The following is an 18,463-nucleotide window of genomic DNA, read 5'->3' on the forward strand; positions in this document are numbered from 1 at the left end:
CCTAAGAGTTGACGTGATCCCATTATCCCAGTTACATTTCTCTGCTATTTTTATTATTTTTATTTTTATTGATTTCAGAGAGGAAGGGAGAGGTAAAGAGAGAAACATCAATGATGAGAATCACTGATTGGCTGCCTCCTGTACGGCCCCTACTAAGGGGGGATTGAGCCCACAACCCAGGCATGTGCCCTTGACCAGAATTGAACCTGGGACCCCTGAGTCCACAGGCCAGCACTTTATCCACTGAGCCAAACCAGCTAGGGCTTTCTGCTATTCTTTTGACCTCCTGTGTGTTGACTTCATATACTCAGGTTGCCATCAAAAGCACTGGAGGAATTTCATTACGTATGTCACAACTTCCAGTGGGAGTGTGGATCACTTTTGGAAGTTCCTCTGGAAAAGTTTTTCTGAAAGGATCCTGAAAACCTATCCTTGAAACTCATTGAGGTGCAATGGGGTACATGCATGATCCTAATCCAGTCCCTGGCAAAAGACTCTATTATCCTTAGACCAGGCCAGACCACACCTGGAACCCAGGAGGCTGAGCTACACCAAGTGTGGGTGGGAGGGAGGGATTCCTGAACAGCAGGGTTCTTTTGGAAAGGGAGGCGGGAAAAGATGTTGAATATGTGAACAGCTCACTTTTTGTATTCCCAACATCTTGTAGACAAATTTAAAAGCCAAAACAGAACACCCACAAACAGTTTATGCTTCATCTCAACAATAAGTTTCTTGAGTGAAGGAAGTATGTTTTACTCTTTGTTTATACTACTACTGTTTTAACTCAATCCTTAATATAGTAGGAATTCAAATTATTTTTTTTAAATCAGTAAGTCTCAGTGAGATAAAATGGCTTAATTTAGCTTCCTAGATTTTTTTATTTTTTATTTTTTTTGCAGATTGCTAGATTTTCTTTTTAATCAACTTCTTTGACTCCCAAAACTTTAGAGCTGCTGGCGTACACAGGAAAAATTCCAAACCCACAGATGTACATTTATTCAACAACTATATTGATGTACTAGTGACTTTTTCAGGAAAAGTAAATCAGTGAAGTCTCTTAAGTTCCTTTTTCTTGCAAAAATAAGAAACTGGAGAGATGAGGTTCTCTTTTCCTAGAGGCAGTTGTCAAACTTACAAATTCCAAATCATCCAAAGATTCGGGTTTTTTTTTTTGTTTTGTTTCTTTACTGTCAGTAACTCGAGTCTACTGATTTTTTAAAAATAGTTGATTTTCAAATGTGTAAACATTTTATATTATCCATAGTGGCTTGTCTCCGAAGGAGAAAAAAAGAATATGCCTCTAACTTTTCACCACTAGGCAAATGTGGATCATCACTAAATTGGCTTTTAATACCTCTCTCCTCATCCTAAAAAAGTATTGTTTAAAAAGTTTGGGGCTGTAAGGTAATACCCATCTCCTCTGTCTCCGTTGGACCATTGATAAAGTCATTACTTGACTATACCAGTGCACATTGATTGACAAGCTTGGTTTGCAGAAAAGTGCCCTTCCTTGGCTTGAGGGAATCGCTGACCAAGAATTCAAATCCCAGCTTCTTGCAAGACGCGGACTATGGATAACTTTGCCACGACCAACACTAAATGAGATTCAGTTTTTAAGTACAATTCCAGGTCATTTAATGACTTCACACATACTTGCTAAGTTCATTCATTTCTTCAAACGTTCCAACCGATTACGGGGCCAGGAATTCAGTAAAAAGAAAGACGAGGCACGGATGGGGATGGGGGACCCTCGACCCGGGTCGCAGCCGACGAAGGCCGTCTACTCATCGCGGCCCGAGGCTCCGATGCGGGGCAGCGTCCAGCCCAGACGTCGCCCTCGGAGAGAGGAGAAGCGGAAGCCAAGTGGAGGAAAGCGGTACATCCACGGGAGTCGGTGCAACTGCGGCTCAGGAAGCGAACCTCAGACCTCAGACCCCGCAGGGAGGCAGGGCCGGGGGAACTCGGACAAAATGGCGCAGCCGCACGGCGCAGGGTGGGCGACTCGGGCCGGCGCGCGCCGGGCCGTCCGGGTGCGTTTCCGGCGGACCATCGACGTCGGAAACGGACTCCGGCGCGCCCCGGGGAGGGAGTGGGCGGGGCCGCTCTCCCGGAAGTGCGGCCGCCCTGAGAGGAGAAGCGGTTGCCGCAGACATCTCCGTCCTTGGTCCCGCAGAAGAAAGAGAGTTCGGCTGTCCCGCCGGCGGCAAAGGTGTCGTTCCCTGGTCCCCAAAAGGAGGGGTGAGATGGACGGGCCCCTGACTCCCCGGGAGTCCGCCAAGTTCATCGCTGAAAACAGTCGGGACGTGTCCATCGACGGCGGGGGCGTGCGGAGGGTGGCCGAGCTGCTGCTCGCCAAGGCCGCGGGGCCCGAGCTGCGCCTGGGCGGCTGGAAGGCCCTCCACGAGCTGAACCCCAGGGCCGCCGACGAGGCCGCGGTCAACTGGGTGTTCGTGGCCGACACGCTCAACTTCTCCTTCTGGTCGGAGCGTGAGGAGCGCAAGTGCCTGGTGGGCTTCGGGGGCAGGACGTACAGCGGGTACTGGTCCCTGTGCGCCGCCATCAACAGAGCCCTGGACGAAGGTGGGCGCCCCTTCTGCCCGGCAGACCCGCCGCCTTTGCGGCGTCAGCTTTCCGGAAGGGTCCCACGGAGCGGGGTGGGAGATGGAATAATGTGTTAAAGTTCTTCATTGCCAGCCCCTCAGCTTTAAAATAAAAGTATGATAAGAGGCTGGCATTAAACATCCTTGTTCAGTGGGAACTGATCCTGATGCCATTATCGCAACCAAGCACAAAAGCCAGTCTGATGAAATCTTAAGAACAAAGGGGACAGATATATATATATATAAAACATTTTACATAGCCAAAATACACCTGATGTCATATTACAGTTGTTAGAAAAGGATGCAACAGTACAGATGAATACACAGAAAATGAGGCACCTGGTCTTTTTTTTATTTTTTTATTAGTCATCCACTTTTAGTTCAGTCCCGTAACACTCATGTAGTTTCATATTAACTGTGTTGCAAAAGAAAGGATCTAATAAATATAAAAATATAACATTGTTTCTCTGGGTTTTCTTTTCTCCCCAAGGGATACCAATAACTAGTGCATCGTACTATGCCACAGTGTCCCTGGATCAAGTTCGGCATATACTTCGATCTGACACGGATGTTCCCATGCCTTTGATAGAAGAGAGGCATCGAATTCTCAATGAAACCGGGAAAATCTTGCTTGAGAAATTCGAAGGCTCTTTTCTTAATTGTGTCCGAAAAAGTGAAAAAAGTGCACAGAAGTTAATGCATCTGGTAGTTGAAAACTTTCCTTCTTACAGAGATGTGACTGAGTTTGAGGTGAGTTGCTTTAGTTGGGGATTTTAGAATTTTTTTTTTTTTTTTTTAATAGCAAAGGTGGAATTTTGATTGAAGAACAAATACAGGTTCCCACGTGGGGAAGAGGAAGGAATCTCAGCACAGTGGGGAGGGGGAAAGAGTCCCCCTGGGGATTTTAGAATTCTTGATTATCTTTTCATTGTCAAGTCTGTTGTGGACTCTTATTTCTGGAACTCCTTTCTTTTGAGAATAAAAAGTTAAATTTTGAAATTTGTTCTTGTGGACAAGGGATATAACAAGTAGTGTTTCAAAGACATTACTTCTCTAGTGATTTCTAATTGGTGTATTCCCATAATTCTTTTGTCCTTTTTTTGTTGTCCTTTTTATTTTTATTTTTTGGTTGCCCTTTTATAATGTTTCAGACCTAAATACAGCACTGAACCTTGAACATGATGTTGTCACTTAGGGATAAAGAGGTCCTTTTAATACTTCAAAAAATCTACTTCATTAGATGAAAATCAGAATGTATAATAAATTTTCTCTATATTTAAATAGTTATTTTATTAAATCTCTAAATATATTTAGGTAAACAATTATTTAATAATTTTTAAATAATTCTATATTAAAAAATAAAAAGTATTTTTTGAAGAGTTCTGATATATATATGTATATATAATGGATTTTCCTTTACATGGACAGAGTACTTTGACAGTATTGCTTTATGGTACAAAATAGTTTAAAAATATTTACTTTTAAAATGGTGAGCATTTTGTATACCATTCCAGGTATGTAAAAATTTAGAATTTTTATCACTATATTTATCACTATATTTTAACTGTGACAGCAATTGAAAGCAACTTCAGTGGATTCACATAATATAAATCTGTTGACTTATTGCCTAAGTTAACAAATTCTTAAGTCAATTTTTAATGTTCAAGCTACCTTTTTGTAGTCACATTTCAACAATTAAAATTAACCATAATATTGATTAAATTGCTCTTTAGAGCCTAAGGACAAGGGGCATATTGTCCCCTGCAGCAGGAACCAGTTGAAAAAGAAAGTTTAACTAGTTTATCTTAGGTTATTTAGATAATAGTTAGCTATAAAGTTAGAGATGGCCTGATTATGTATGTAATTTTTTATTTGCAAATGACAGGAACAAAACTAGAAAAAACGTATTAAAAAGAAGAATTTTTGGAAGGTATTTTGGATAGGCACATCCAGGATCAATCAAGGGCTCAGTGCCTTCAGGATTCAGTGTCTTCTTTTAGTTTCTGTTGACTCCATTTTTCTCTTACTGTTGACCAGCTTTTTCCATGAAGATCCATGAACTTTGCATCTTATTGCTTCTGCAGGGGGGGAGGGTGGGGGGTGAGACAGACAGAGACTTTCTCAGTTTTAGAGAGAGAGACAGAGACAGACAGATTTTTCTCAGTTTCAGTGAGAGAGAGAGACAGACTTTCTCAGTTCCAATTCTAAAACTTATGGGCAAGGACTTATTGAACTGGCAGAGATTGTGACCATTTAGATGTGGCTTTCAGGGTGTGTGGATGGGCGTAGACAGTTCTTAGTATAGAGTCCATAGGTTAGCTTACTGTTGAACTTCATTCTGTTTTAACTAACCATTTTGCTAATGCAGAGGTTACTTTGAGATTTGTCTTCAAAGTACATAATTTCAGCCTTGTTTTTTAAGAAATGGATCCAGTTCCTGGCCCATTTGAATATAAGGAAAAGTAGGTTTATAGTTGTGAGTACACCAAACACAGAGTTTATTCTTGAATGATTACTTATTAATTATTGTATTATTTTCCAAAAAACAACTATAAACCTACTTTTGCCTCATCCTGTATTTGTAGAGGATTTATTTTATTTTATTTATTTTATTTTATTTATTTATTTTTTTATTTATTTTATTTTATTTTTTTTTAAATAAATTTTTATTGTTCATATTATTACAAATGTTCCTTTCCCCCCCTTCTCACCCCACCCTCTGCCCTTTCCCCACCCCCCATTGTCCTCATCCATAGGAGCACAGTTTATGTTCAGTCTCTTCCCACATCCCCCCCTCCCCTTTTCCCCAAGAATAAACAGTTCACTCCCCTTCCATACCTCTGATTCTATTATATTCAACAGTTAATATTGTTCCTCAGATTTTTTTTTTTTAGTTTCCTTGGTTTTTAGATTCACTTGTTGATAGTTACGTATTTGTTGTTCATAATTTTTATCTTTATTTACTTTCTCTTCTGAAAGAACCCCCTTCAGCAATTCATATAATTCTGGTTTGGTGGTGATGAACTCCTTTAGCTTTTTTTTATTAGTGAAGCTCTTTATCTGACCTTCGAATCTGAGTGATAGCTTTGCTGGATAGATTATCTTTGGCTGTAGGTTCTTGCTATTCATCACCTTGAATATTTCTTGCCATTCCCGTCTGGCCTGCATGGTTTCTGTTGAGAAATCAGCTGACAATCGTATAGGTGCTCCTTTATAGGTAACTACCTTCTTTGCTCTTGCTTCTTTTAATATTCTCTCTTTGTCTTTTGCTCTTGGAATCTTAATTATGATTTGTCTTGGTGTGGTCCTCTTTGGATTCCTTTTGTTTGGAGTTCTGTGCACTTCCTGGACTTGTAAGTCTAATTCTTTCACCAGGTGGGGGAAGTTTTCTATCACTATTTCTTTCAGTATGTTTTCGATATCTTGCTCTCTCTCATCTTCTGGGACCCCCATAATTCTGATGTTGGTTCGCTTGAAGTTGTCCCAGAGGTTTCTTACATTATCTTCAACTTTCTGGATTCTCTGGCCTTCTTGCGTCTGCGGAGGAGTGTCTTCTGGCTCTTTATGTTCCAAATCTTTGACTTGATTCTTGCGATCTTCCATTCTGTTTTTAGGACTCCATAAAATATTTTTTATTTCAGACAATGTATTCTTTATTTCTTGTTGATCCCTTATTATTTCTAGTTGATCCCTTTTCATATCCTCATAGGTCTTGTTTATTTTATCGGCCTTTTCTAGGAGATTCTTGAACAACCTTATAAGTGTGGTTTTGAACTCTATATCCAGTCGCTTTTTGTCCTCCATTTCTTTCGTTTGTGATCTATTTGGTTTAGGCATTTTCGCAGGCAGCTTTCCTGATGGGGCGGGGTTTCAGGGTGGAGCCTTCAGCCTTGGCTTCCATCAGCCCCGCCCTATGCGACTCCTGAGACTCAGGGTCCTTCAGTACTTGTTGCGAGCGCCTCTGAGAGAAAGGTGCCCTCGATTTTCGCCTGCTGCCAAACTGTCTATGCTCTCCCCCAATGAGTCCGGTATTGGGGTACAGTTCAGTTGGTAGTGGGATTGGAGGTGGCGTTCAGAGCAGTCTGGAGCCCCTGTCTCCTTCCCGTCAGGGCAATCCCGCGGCACAGCCGGCCGGCCCTTCTCTGCGCGCAGTGTGCGTGCCTCCGGGACTTCCTTTCGCTGCTTCCCCGGAGTCCCGCCTTACAGCCCGGCTCCCTATGGATGAGCCTGGGTCCCCAGGGTCTGGCCTAGAATTGGGGTTCAGAGCAGTTGGAGCTGGGCCCAGCACAGTCAGAGCTTTTCTCTCCTTCCCGCTTGGGACCGCCAGCCAGGCTCTCGGCCTCCCTCCTCTCCGGCTCTGTCCTCTCCGCGCGCGCCGCGTGTCTCTGTACCTTGGGCTTTTACAGCTCCTCTGCGCTTCCTTCTGGTTTTCTCCTTGCTTCTTGTTGTAGAATTTCCAGTCAGTCGACTTTCCTGTAGTTCTGGGTAATGTCCATTTTGTATTTTAGTTGTATTTTGTTGAAATTGTGTGCGGCTGTGGCTAGTTGCCTACCCGAGCAGCCATCTTGGATTCTCCTCTGTAGAGGATTTTTTTAAAAAATTTATTTTTAATTCATGTATTCTTTTTTTAAGAATTAAAGACTTTTTTTTATTATTATTACTGATTTTTTACAGAATGGAAGGGAGAGAGAGAGGGAGCTAGAAACGTCGATGAGAGAGAAACAACGACCAGCTGCCTCTTGCACACCCCCTACCGGGGATGTGCCGGAAACCAACATACATGCCCTGACCGGAATCAAACCAGGGACCTTTCAGTCCTCAGACCGACGCTCTACCACTGAGTCAAACCGGTTTCGGCTGTAGAGGATTTTTGAGTTAAATTATAACCCACTGTCTTGTAATGCTGAGTTAATTTTTTTCCCCCATGTATAAATATAATTGGTAGTTTACTTTTGTTACATATTAACTTTGACCATTTCTAAAAGCGGCAGACAAATTCTAGTTGTTGGTCAATTATGTCTTTATCTGTGAATAAGTTAATCATATTTTCTGAAAGGAAACAGGCAAAAATGAATGTTGTGATTCTTTTCTGAGGTGAGTTTAGGGATAATTATTTTTTTCTTTATACTTTTCTATCGTATATTTATGCAATTAATGTGAATTATGTTACAATTAGAAAAACATATAAACTCTCAGATGAAATACTATCTAATAAAAATAATAAGTAGATCAATTATTGTGACAGAAATATGTACATGAAGTAACACTATTGAAAAAGAACACTAAATAGTATCATGATTGCATAAGTGGTATTTTATGTGCCTTGAAAAATATAGGAAGTAAATTTGGAGCGATAGAGATAATATTTATTACCCTCCCCCCCTTTTTTCTTTTTGTAAAATGTCTGTTACCAACAGAGAAAGATTATTCTTCCCTTGAAAAGTATTTTCAACATGTCTTTTTTTTTTTTATAGCATTTCATAAGGCTTTGAGATACCAAGGTAACATTTATATTCTCTTCACTCATCAGGGGAAAAGAATTTCTTTTTACAAACGGGCCCAAATCCTTGTGGCAGATACGTGGAGTGTGTTGGAGGGAGAAGGGGACGGCTGCTTTAAGGACATCTCCAGTATTACCATGTTTGCTGACTATAGATTGCCTCAGGTGCTTGTTCACCTGGGAGCCCTGAAGTACTCGGAAGAACTCCTGGAGAAGCTTCTCAAAGGTCTGTCAGCTTAATTAAGACATTCTTTGTTATACTGTGAATTATAACAAAAGGTCTCCTTTCCTTAGAAAAAAAGAAATACTTATTGTTAAAAACATACATTACCCCCTGGCAATAGGCAAGGAGACACCTGATTGATGGTGTTGCTCTTATATCAATCAGGGGCAAAGCAGATGTACAGCCCTTAGTTCATCCTAGCTCGATGCCTGTGTCCGTGGCCATAGCTGTTTCATGCCTGAGGCACATTAAAAAAAAAAGAAAAAAGAAAAAAATGCAAGGGCAATTAAAATACGGAGAAAATTGCTTTTCTTGTTACATTATGGAATATGGATATTGTGGGAAATTGTGCTATTTAAGACGTTATCATTTTAGAGCATCATAATAGAGTGAAATCTAAATTTTTATTATATAAAGGTGTGCAACACTAAGACAGTTCATCAAGTGTAGTATTTGATGAGAAGTAAGCCGAAGAGCAAACTATGATGTGAAATAAAACATGGGCTGAGAGGTAATAGGTAGTGGATTTTTAGTTTGGAGGCTCCAAGGTCTGCCACTAGATTATCTTCACAAGTCACTCAGTTTCTTTCTTTTTTAATTTTTATTTGTATGAGCTTATTTGTTTATTTGAGCCAAACTGGTGACATGCTGGGAAGCAAGATTTCAAATGCTCCAGTCACTCACTTTTCTAGGCTTATTTACCATTATTGTATTTGATGATATTATTCTCAAGTGTGGAAGCCTTATTATAATATTAGAGTACAAATAATTGGGTTTGTGAGAAAATTAGCTTTTTGTTTCTTAAACATCTCTTTGTGTAAGGAAAATAATTATATTGTAAAATTTTAATGCTAATTTCTCTCTTGGGTGCTGTATTTTCAGCTACTTTTTTCTTTATTTTTAAAAGAAAGTCATTTTTTATGGTGCATGATTTTCTCTTGTGAAATAGATCTTAATCACTGAAAATAAGAATAATACAGAATATAAAGGACCATTATTCCTGTGGTTGCTTCTTCCAGGCTTTAATGCTGCCTTGGGCAATCCACTTTGTCTCTCTGTTTCCTTATTTGAAAAATAACAAGCCATTTTATGTCATAATGCTCATGTCCCGGCTCATTGTTGGATACCTTTAAAAGGGACAACTGTTAGCAATCAGGGCTTCCTTTGCATACAGACAAGGTCAGCTGACCTTTTTTTGGCCAGTGTATATGCTGCTCATTCCTATCTCTACACATTTTCTTGCCCGGTTTTTCTCACCCAAATTCAAATGTTCTTTTTTCAGTTAATATCCTACACATCCACAAAGGCTTAGCTCCAGTGTTACCTCTTCCACATAGCTTTTCCTGACTCTTCATGATTTGTCCATCTCCTTCTCTTGAATTTTTATAGCATCCAACTGTCTCTGCTACTGTGAGAAAAACAGTAGCAGAGACAGGGATCCCTGGCTAAAAGGGATTCCTGTCTAAAAGGGATCCCTGCCAAAACCTGTTTGGGTCAGTGGATAGAGGGTCGGCCTGTGGACTGGAAGGTCCCAGGTTCGATTCCAGTAGAACCAAGGGTATGTACCTTAGTTGCAGGCACATCCCCAGTGGGGGTGTGCAGGAGGCAGCTGGTGGATGTTTCTCTCTCATCGATGTTTCTAGCTCTTTATCCTTTTCCCTTCCTCTCTGTAAAAAAATCAACGAAATATATATATTTTTAAAATAAATAAAATAAGACACTTATCATCTCACGGTTTCTGTGGGTCAGGAGACTGGGTGCTGCCTAACTGAATGCCTGTGGATCAAGCTGACAGCTGTGGTAGTGGACTCATCAAAAGACTTGACTTGGGTGGTGGTATTTACCTCCAAAATCGCTGTTGTGGTTGATTTGAGAATTAGGCAAGTTGCAGTTAAGTTTGGGAGAATTGATTAACAAAATGAAGAGTAAGGGATGGATTTGTGTGCTGGCACCTGGAGAAAAATAAGGAAACGGAGGGGCACAGCCAGTGTCTGTTCTTCCACTGGTTCTTCCCCAGTGACCAGTGCCTAAGCCCTTGGGAGAGATGGGTAGATGGGATGTTAGTAACATTATTTAAGATCCCAGGTGACAGAGTGGAACCTAATGGGGCTGGGGCATTTTTCCTAAGTCTCACTGGATCATTGCGCTTATCGGGTACTGTGAAGATCTGTGTAAGAGGCCTACGATGTGTTTAGCCTGAAGAGTGCTTTTAAAAATTTTTTTATTAGTTATCAACACTTGACAGGAGATTTCATATGAAAATCAAACCTCTGGCTCTTATAGTATTTCTTTTAGTAAATATTTGTTGGGAATTAGTATGTGCAAGTTGCCATGCTAGGTCCTAGGAATATTGAATCAAACAAGCCAAACATCATCTCTGTCCTCATGGAACTTAACTTGGAATTTTGAATTAATGCCTGAGTTTAGAAATAGTTTGAATTACCAAAAGTAAAAATAGATAGGTTTACAGTTTTAAACTGTGTTTTTTGTTCTATAGTAGTGTTCTGAGTAGATTTCATATCATTGACTGTTGGTGCTTCTTGCTCTGTTTTCCCCTTGCAGGAGAAATGCTCTCGTATGGGAGTAGGCAAGAAGTAGAAATCAGAGGGTGCTCGCTTTGGTGTGTTGAGCTGATCCGGGATTGTCTTCTGGAGCTTATTGAAAAAAAGGGTGAAAAAATGAGTGAAGAGATCAATTCCATTCTTCTGGATTATTACTTATGGGACTATGCACGCGATCACAGGGACGATATGAAAGGAATTCCATTTCATCGAACACGTTGCATATATTATTGATCCAAAGTGTGAATTGACCCAGAGAAAACTGCTTGCATTTTTATATCACATAATTGTTTATACAATTTCACTTTGATATTAAGAGAAAGTGGTAGGGTTACAGCAACAACACTGATTACCCGGTCTCACTTAAAAATTTTCTCCTGACATATCACTCGGTATTCCCAAATTTATCTTTTTCTACTTATTTAGTTTGATACTACTTTTCCTTTTTGTGGATATATGACAGAAATAGTGAAGGAACTTTAATGTTTTAAATCTCAGATTTCTTAAAATTAATCATTTTTTAAAAATATATATGTTTCATTTTTTATAGAGAGTTAGAAACATCTATGAGAGAAAAACATCAATCAGCTGCTGCCTGCACACCCCCCACTGGGGATGTGCCCGCAACCAGGGTATATGCCCTTTACTGGAATTGAACCTGGGACCAATGCTCTATCCACTGAGCCAAACCAATCAGGACTTAATCATGTCTTATAATTAATCTTCAGTGACAGTATTTAATCTATTTAATTGGTATCTTTTCTCAAGGTATAATTTTCTGTATACCTTAATCATGAGATATGAGATGGGTGGGTAAGGTCTTTGCTATATAATTGCTATTGCAATTATATATAAAATTTTGACAGCTTATTTTAAAGTTTTTATTGGTAATGATGGTGGGTAGTTTTTAAAAATATATTTTTTTATTGATTCTGAGAGGAAGGGAGAGGAAGAGAGAAAAACATCAATGGTGATTTAGAATCATAGATTGGCTGCCTTCTGCAGGCCCCTTATTGGGGATCGAGCCGCAAACAGGCATGTGCTCTTGACTGGAATTACCTGGGACCCTTCAGTCTGCAGGTTGAGGCTCCATCCACTGAGCCATACCAGCTAGGGCAGCAGTGGGTTCTGTACATAGTGATTTCAATTTAGGATACAGTCTGTCCAGTTTTATTTTTCTTTCAGAGTATGTAACTACACTGAAATTGAATAAAGATTTTAAAAACTTTTCTTAAACCTGAAATGTATTCTTTCATTAAAATAGAATTGACCAGATACAATATAATTTTAAAAGGTTTACAATGAATTTGATTATTTACTTTATATTTTGGAATTCTCATTATCTACCACTCACTTATTTCCCACTTTCACCCTTACCTTCTTTCTAATCTTGATTTTTGTTATTATCTACCTTGCCAGTTCCCTGTGACTGTAACACAAAAAGGTATTCTTTCCCCAAGCTCTTTACTGCCATCTGCTGGAAACTTGTCATAACTACAAATATGGAAATCATGCTTGAGTTTCCACTTGCTGGTCTGACCTGCAGAGTTTAGACTGAAGACTGTAACATTACTCTTCTCTGAATTTCCAGTTTGCTGGCCTGCCCTTCAGATTTTGGATTTGCAAGCTCCCATAATCATGTGAGTTAATTCCTTAAAATAAGTTTCTCTGATTCTTTAAATGGATAGATAGATATTATAGGTCTATAAATAGACCTATGTCTGTCATTATCACTCCCCATATTCCATTGGTTCTGTTTCTCTGGAGAACACTAATACAAGTATGGATAAATAATATGGCAAAATAGCCAGTACCGGTTTGGCTCAATGAATAGAGCGTAGGTCTGCGGACTGAAGGGTCCCAGGTTCGATTCCGGTCAAGGGCATGTACATTGGTTGCGGGCACATCCCCAGTAGGGGGTGTGCAAGAGGCAGCTGGTCGATGTTTCTCTCTCATCGATGTTTCTAGCTCTCTATCCCTCTCTCTTCCTCTCTGTGAAAAATCAATAAAATATATTTTTTTTAAAAAATAAATAATATGGCAAAATAACTTTGGTCTATCTCAGGGATATTGACTATAAAATAAAAAACTAATAAATGGCCCTAGCTGGTTTGGCTCAGTGGATAGAGTGCTGGCCTACAGACTAAAGGGTCCCAGATTCGATTCTGGTTAAGGGCACATGCCTGGTTGCAGGCTCGGTTCCCCTCCACTTTCCCCCTTTCCCCCCCCAACGATTGGCATGCAGGAGGCAGCCAAGCAATGATTCTCATCGTTGATATTTCTATCCCTTCCTCTATGAAATGAATGAAAAAAAATGTATTACACACACACAAAAACCCCTAATAAATGTATGGTGCAACTAAATCACTTGCAAGATTCCTTTCAGATATAAAATTCATTGACTAAAGCAATTGGAAATTTGAAGAAACATATTGTAACGTTCATCTAAGTTTCTCTTATGCACTACATTTCTGTTTCTGTTTTGATTTCTTTGGGTTAAGGATATTTTAGTTTTTTCTGTTTGTTTGTTTTTGCACATAGTTCTCTTTATAGACTCTGGTTGTAGGAACAGGGTGCCTGTGGGAGGATATTTTAGTTTTAAGAAGCGGGGGGGGGGGGGGGGGGGGGGGGGGAGCTAGACTGAAATTAGCTTATTGAAAAGGGAAATGTAATGATTAAAAAAAAAAAAAAAGAAGCTAAATCTGCCTTAAAAGAAGCCTTAGCCATGCCCAGATACCATACTTTGTATTTCTTTTTGTTCTGTTTGAAGAAATAACTAATAGCTAATGAGTCCAGGCAACAGAATGCAAATTTTTGCCAATAGCTCAAGCAAGAATCAGGTTTTGCTAATGAGGGAGCATTTTTCCTAATGGGGCACCTGAGACTCAAGCGTCTCAGGTGCCCCATAAACCTCCCCACCTGCCACTCTGGCCTCTGCTGTGGCCACATACTTGGTTGGCCTATGAAGTGGAGCAGGGACAGTTCTTGAAGAAATAGAGGAGATTTTCTTACAGAAAAGAAGGGATGGCAGGCAGCCCAAACAGCCTTGTCTTCTATACCTTTGTGTATTCAGAATTCTTCAGCAAGTGGGGATCATTTCAAGGTAGAAACTGCTGAAGAAGAACTGAGAAAAGCATAAGGCTACATTCTGAGTTGGTTCAATGAAATAACTATTGTAATTCAATGTAAGGAAAGAACTAATCAATTTCCTGTGGGGGGAAAAACCTAGTAACTCTCCCTTCTTTTACTATTTTTCCTATTTTGACTGACTAAGGGTTAAACTAAGGGTTGGTTGCAGGAATGGAATTCAATTATTGTAGTAAGTATCAATAACTTTGAGGATGCCAAAACAATGCCAAAGAAACAATGGGTCAAGTGGTATTTAATAAGAAGTCTAGATATACTTGCTTTGAGGAATGAAAACAGTAGTATTTTGAAAGCAAAAATCTATTAGTTCAACTCCAAAAAAAGAAACTCTATTGGTTGATCAATTCATTATTCTCAAAATCAATAACTAAAAGAGGAAAAAATCAAGTATGTATCCTGCTATTTGTATACAAACTGTATTTCAGTTTTCTGTATTTTTGTTTTCTTTTTTAAAATGTTTATTTTCATAAATGTTTATTGAATCTATAAAATGAGCTTAATATTTACTATATATTTAATACTGATTGCTCAACAATGGGAACATAGAAATAAATAATAGTCCAGCTGGTGTGTCTCAGTGGTTGAATGTCAACCCATGCACCAAGAGCTCACTGGTTCTAGTCCAGATCAGGACACATGCCCAAATTTCAAGGTTGATCCCCAACAGGAGGCAGCCCATTGATATTGATGCATTGGCGTTTCTATCTCTTCCTTCCTCTCTCTAGTTCATCATGGGACTAGACTCTGGGGCTGGCACATCTTATAAGTTCCTGCAAACAACCCTCTGTCACAAATGGTTTGGTTGGCTTTCCTAGGAATTCTCAATTCTAAATTGTACTGTTATTCATTGAGGCTTTTGTCCTTTCAACTTGCTGTCATAACCTACAACTCGGAGTGGGGTGGGATGGGGCGGGGCGGGGCGGGGCGGGGCGGGGCCTGACGGGGAGGGGCGGGGCCCCGTGCGCAGCGTGACGCCCGGCCGGGAGGGGGCGCGTCGGCGTCGGGCTTCGCCGGTTGCCCGGAGAACCCGTGACAACAAAAGGCGCGGGCGGCGGCGGAGGAGGCGGCGGCGGCGGCGCGGAGGAGGGAAACCGAGGAGTTCTGCGCTGCGCTCGCCGCCGGAGACCGGCTTTCTCTGGCCGGTCAGTGCGCGGGAGGCCGGCCGGGCCGGCGAGGCCGGTGCGGAGCTTCCTCCCGCCCGCCGAGTCCCGGCCGGCCGTTGGGAGGACGGGCGCGCTCGGGGGCCGCCGCGGGCGGGCTTCATTGCGGAGGCCCGGGGAGGGGGGAGGGGGGAAGGGGAGAGGGGAGAGGGGGTGCTGTTGGGGAGTCTGGACGACGGCGCCCGCGGGGTGCTGGGACCCCGCCGGAGGAAGTGGGCGCCCCTGAGAAGGTCGGGGGAGTAGGGATGCGCGGGGCCGAGCGGCTCTGGAGTCGGATCCTTGGTTATTTCTCGTGTTTGTTCTTCCAACCGCGGAACCGGGAAGGTCCGCCCCCTCTGGGGGTTCCGTTTGGTCCGGGCGCCTTTTTTCCTTCGCGTTTGCTGAGACTTGGCGCTTCCTGAGGCGGGAGAAGTCCGACAGCCCCTCCCCCAGAGGGAGCGGAGAACCGGCAAAGGATGCCCAGGTTCTTTCTCTAAGACACCTTTCAGATAACACCGCCCCCTTCAAGTTTTTAACGTGTTTCCCCCTCTTTACTTCCCATCTTCTCCGTCTAGTACTTCATGTGTTTGAAGCCTTTTCTGAGGTCCCTAGGCGGTTCACTGTCCCTTTACTGGGAAGTTTCTTATGGAAATGTTAACAAGCCACAATTTTTAGATAACCACTATTTTTTGTCATTTAAAAATATATATTTTATTGATTTTTCATAGAGAGGAAGAGAGAGAGAGAGAGTTAGAAACATCCATGAGGGAGAATCATTGATCAGCTGCCTCCTGCACACCTCCTACTGGGGGATGCCCCCCCAACCAAGGTACATGCCCTTGACCGGAATTGAACTCGGGACCCTTCAGTCCTCAGGATGTCACTCTATCCACTGAGCCAAACCGGTTTCAGCTCTTTTTTTTTTCTTTTTTCCTTTTTTTTTTTTTTTTATTAAGGTATTATATGTGTACATATCTTACCATCGCCCCACACCTCATACATGCCCTCACTCCCTAGCGTTTTGCGTCCATTGGTTATGCTTATATGCATTCATACAAGTCCTTCGGTTGACTTCCTATCTCCCCCATGTCTCCCTAACCTTCCTGCTGTAATTTGACAGTTTGTTGCTTTACTGTCTCTGTATATATTTTTTGTTCATCGGTTTATAATGTTCTTTATTATCCATAAGTGAGTGAGGTCATGTGGTATTTCTTTTTCATTGACTGGCTTATTTCACTCGGCATAATGTTCTCCAGTTGCTGCAAATGGTAAGAATTCCTTCTTTTTTTATGGCAGCAAAGTATTCCATTGTATAGATGTGCCATAGTTTTCTGATCCAGGCATCTGCAGATGGGTACCTAGGCTGTCTCCAAATCCTAGCTATTCTCAATTGTGCTGCTATGAACATAGGGGTGCATATATCCTTTCTGATTGGTGTTTCTAGTTTCTTGGGATATATTCCTAGAAGTGGGATCACTGGGTCAAATGGGAGTTCCATTTTCAGTTTTTTGAGGAAACTCCATTCTGTTCTCCTCAGTGGCTGTACCAGTCTGCATTCCCACCAGCAGTGCACGAGTGGATAACCACTACTTCTGAAAAACCAAGGGCATGGGATGCCAACCGTATTTGGAAACACTTATTTCTGATTAATGACATGGCATCAGTGATCAAATATTTATCTTGTCTTTGCTCAGATTTCAAACTTCCATTGAGCATATCTATATATTACCAGCCAGTCAGATTTCACCTTCCTTTACATTTAACGATGACATAATACTCATATTTCTGATTATTGTAATTGATCAGAAGCTGAAGAAGTGTAGGTGCTGTGGATTTTTATATACATATTTTATTGATTTTTCACAGAGAGGAAGGGAGAGGGATAGAGAGTTAGAAACATCGATGAGAGAGAAATAACCATCAGCCACCTCCTGCACACCTTCCACTGGGGATCGAACCTGGGACCTTTCGGTCCGCAGGCCTACACTTTATCCACTGAGCCAAACCAGTTATGGCAGTGCCGTGGGTTTTTAAATAAATTTATATATATTAATTTTTTTGCAAGCCATATGTTTATGGGTCCTAGCCTTTGTAGATAAATTCCTATAAAAAACATACCAAAAAAAACCACAAAACCCCAAGAGGGGGAGCATTTAAGATTATGCTGCCTATCTCATTCAAATACACATTTATAAAAATTCTCTACAGGTTTGCACATTTCTTAGTCCTTTCTCCTACTACTCAGTGGGAATGAGAAAAAGTGAAATTCCAAAAGACAGTATGATTGATAATATATATTGTCATTGTAAAGAAATGAAAAAATGGAGAAGTATTTACATCTCTAACCACTTTGAAAAAATTAATACTGTTACTATCTAAAGTTAAGAAATCAGAAGAAATTGTGGAAATATGCCAAGTTTAAGTATTACACAGGTTTTGGAAGGCAGTGGAAGGTTTGAAAATCTCATGGTATCTCCTATGGGTCAAGTTTCTTTTTTTTTTTTTAACTTTTCATATATATATATATATTATATATATAAATTAATTTTTTCACAGAGAGGAAGGAAGAGGGATAGAAAGTTAGAAACATCGATGAGAGAGAAACATCGACCAGCTGCCTCCTGCACACCCCCTGTTGGGAATGTGCCCGCAACTAATGTAGATGCCCTTGACCGGAATCAAATCTGGGACCTTTCAGTCTGCAGACTGACACTCTATCCACTGAGCCAAACTGGTTTTGGCTGGGTCAAGTTTCTTAAAAAGAGAAATGCAGAGAAGGAAAGAACTAATAACAAAAGCAACAAAACAAAAACTGTTTGAAAGGAAGAATTCAGAACTTTCTGAAAAAGAAGTAGAACTTCCTCACCATTGATTTAAATCAACATTCCATGTGAAACACAAGTATGCTGTTACCAAAGATAAAACAATAAGACTACACTAGCTAGCAAAGATGCTGACATTTGAGCACACTGATTAGAGCTGGTAACCATGGACAGCGATGTTCCTGCTGATTCCACAGGGATTCAGGACTGCTTTTCTCTGCTCATCTGCCCTTTGAGTCTTTATGCACATTTATTTTTATGCACATTTACTTTGAGAAAGAAATACTTCTTGATTTTCACTTTGTCTAAACCCACTTCCTTTATTAGATTGAGAAACACATACCTTTTTGCATCAGCCTAAAACCAATTTATGATTGTATGTATGTGTCTTGCATCGCTTGAAAATATATCACTACTTAGTTAATTTGCTTTAATGGCTGTCTTATGAAATAAATATATTCATTAAAAATA

The 18,463-nt window shown here is 40.7% G+C and overlaps 2 protein-coding genes, 1 long non-coding RNA gene and 1 pseudogene across 9 annotated transcripts in view; 3 read left to right on the plus strand and 1 right to left on the minus strand.

Annotated features, from left to right (window-relative positions):
- The first annotated feature begins 1,409 nt into the window (after positions 1-1,409).
- On the plus strand, positions 1,410-11,138 carry CUNH9orf64 (chromosome unknown C9orf64 homolog). 3 transcript variants are annotated; one of them, XM_036433675.2, is made up of 4 exons: positions 1,410-1,629; positions 3,091-3,350; positions 8,131-8,326; positions 10,886-11,138. In XM_036433675.2, exons 2-4 carry the CDS (start codon positions 3,177-3,179, stop codon positions 11,116-11,118), a joined length of 603 nt encoding a protein of 200 aa, XP_036289568.1. In that variant the 5' UTR covers positions 1,410-1,629; positions 3,091-3,176; the 3' UTR covers positions 11,119-11,138. The 3 variants fall into 3 exon arrangements, with proteins under 3 accessions (XP_036289568.1, XP_036289567.2, XP_036289566.1); XM_036433674.2 differs by lacking the exons at positions 1,410-1,629; positions 10,886-11,138 and adding exons at positions 1,826-2,580; positions 9,606-9,737; XM_036433673.2 differs by lacking the exon at positions 1,410-1,629 and adding an exon at positions 2,099-2,580.
- On the minus strand, positions 7,404-11,853 carry LOC123652134. Its single transcript, XR_006741272.1, has 3 exons — positions 11,550-11,853; positions 10,093-10,099; positions 7,404-7,417 (listed from the first exon to the last, which is right to left on the minus strand). It is a non-coding gene; the product is annotated as an uncharacterized LOC123652134 (long non-coding RNA).
- LOC118716793 lies at positions 8,430-8,574 on the plus strand (annotated as a pseudogene).
- Positions 11,854-15,016: 3,163 nt separating the features above from the next.
- Positions 15,017-18,463, plus strand: part of KIF27 (kinesin family member 27) — a 77,227-nt gene continuing 73,780 nt past the window's right edge. For 4 of the 5 annotated variants that reach the window (XM_036433655.2, XM_045580085.1, XM_036433658.2 and 1 more), the window contains exon 1: positions 15,017-15,173. The gene's annotated coding sequence lies outside the window, so the exon portion shown is untranslated. The remainder of the gene's footprint in view (positions 15,174-18,463) is intronic. The other variant, XM_036433659.2, reaches the window with a different exon arrangement.

Source organism: Pipistrellus kuhlii, unplaced genomic scaffold, assembly GCF_014108245.1.
Source record: "Pipistrellus kuhlii isolate mPipKuh1 unplaced genomic scaffold, mPipKuh1.p scaffold_m20_p_12, whole genome shotgun sequence".
NCBI lineage: Eukaryota > Metazoa > Chordata > Mammalia > Chiroptera > Vespertilionidae > Pipistrellus > Pipistrellus kuhlii.

Bases quoted from the DNA above. Each gene is read 5' to 3' on its own strand.
- CUNH9orf64 (XM_036433674.2), top strand. From the start codon at position 1,971: ATGGCGCAGCCGCACGGCGCAGGGTGGGCGACTCGGGCCGGCGCGCGC. The intron at 2,581-3,090 runs GTGGGCGCCCCT...TTTCTCCCCAAG, and splicing joins CAACAGAGCCCTGGACGAAG to GGATACCAATAACTAGTGCA. The intron at 3,351-8,130 runs GTGAGTTGCTTT...TTCACTCATCAG, and splicing joins GAGATGTGACTGAGTTTGAG to GGGAAAAGAATTTCTTTTTA.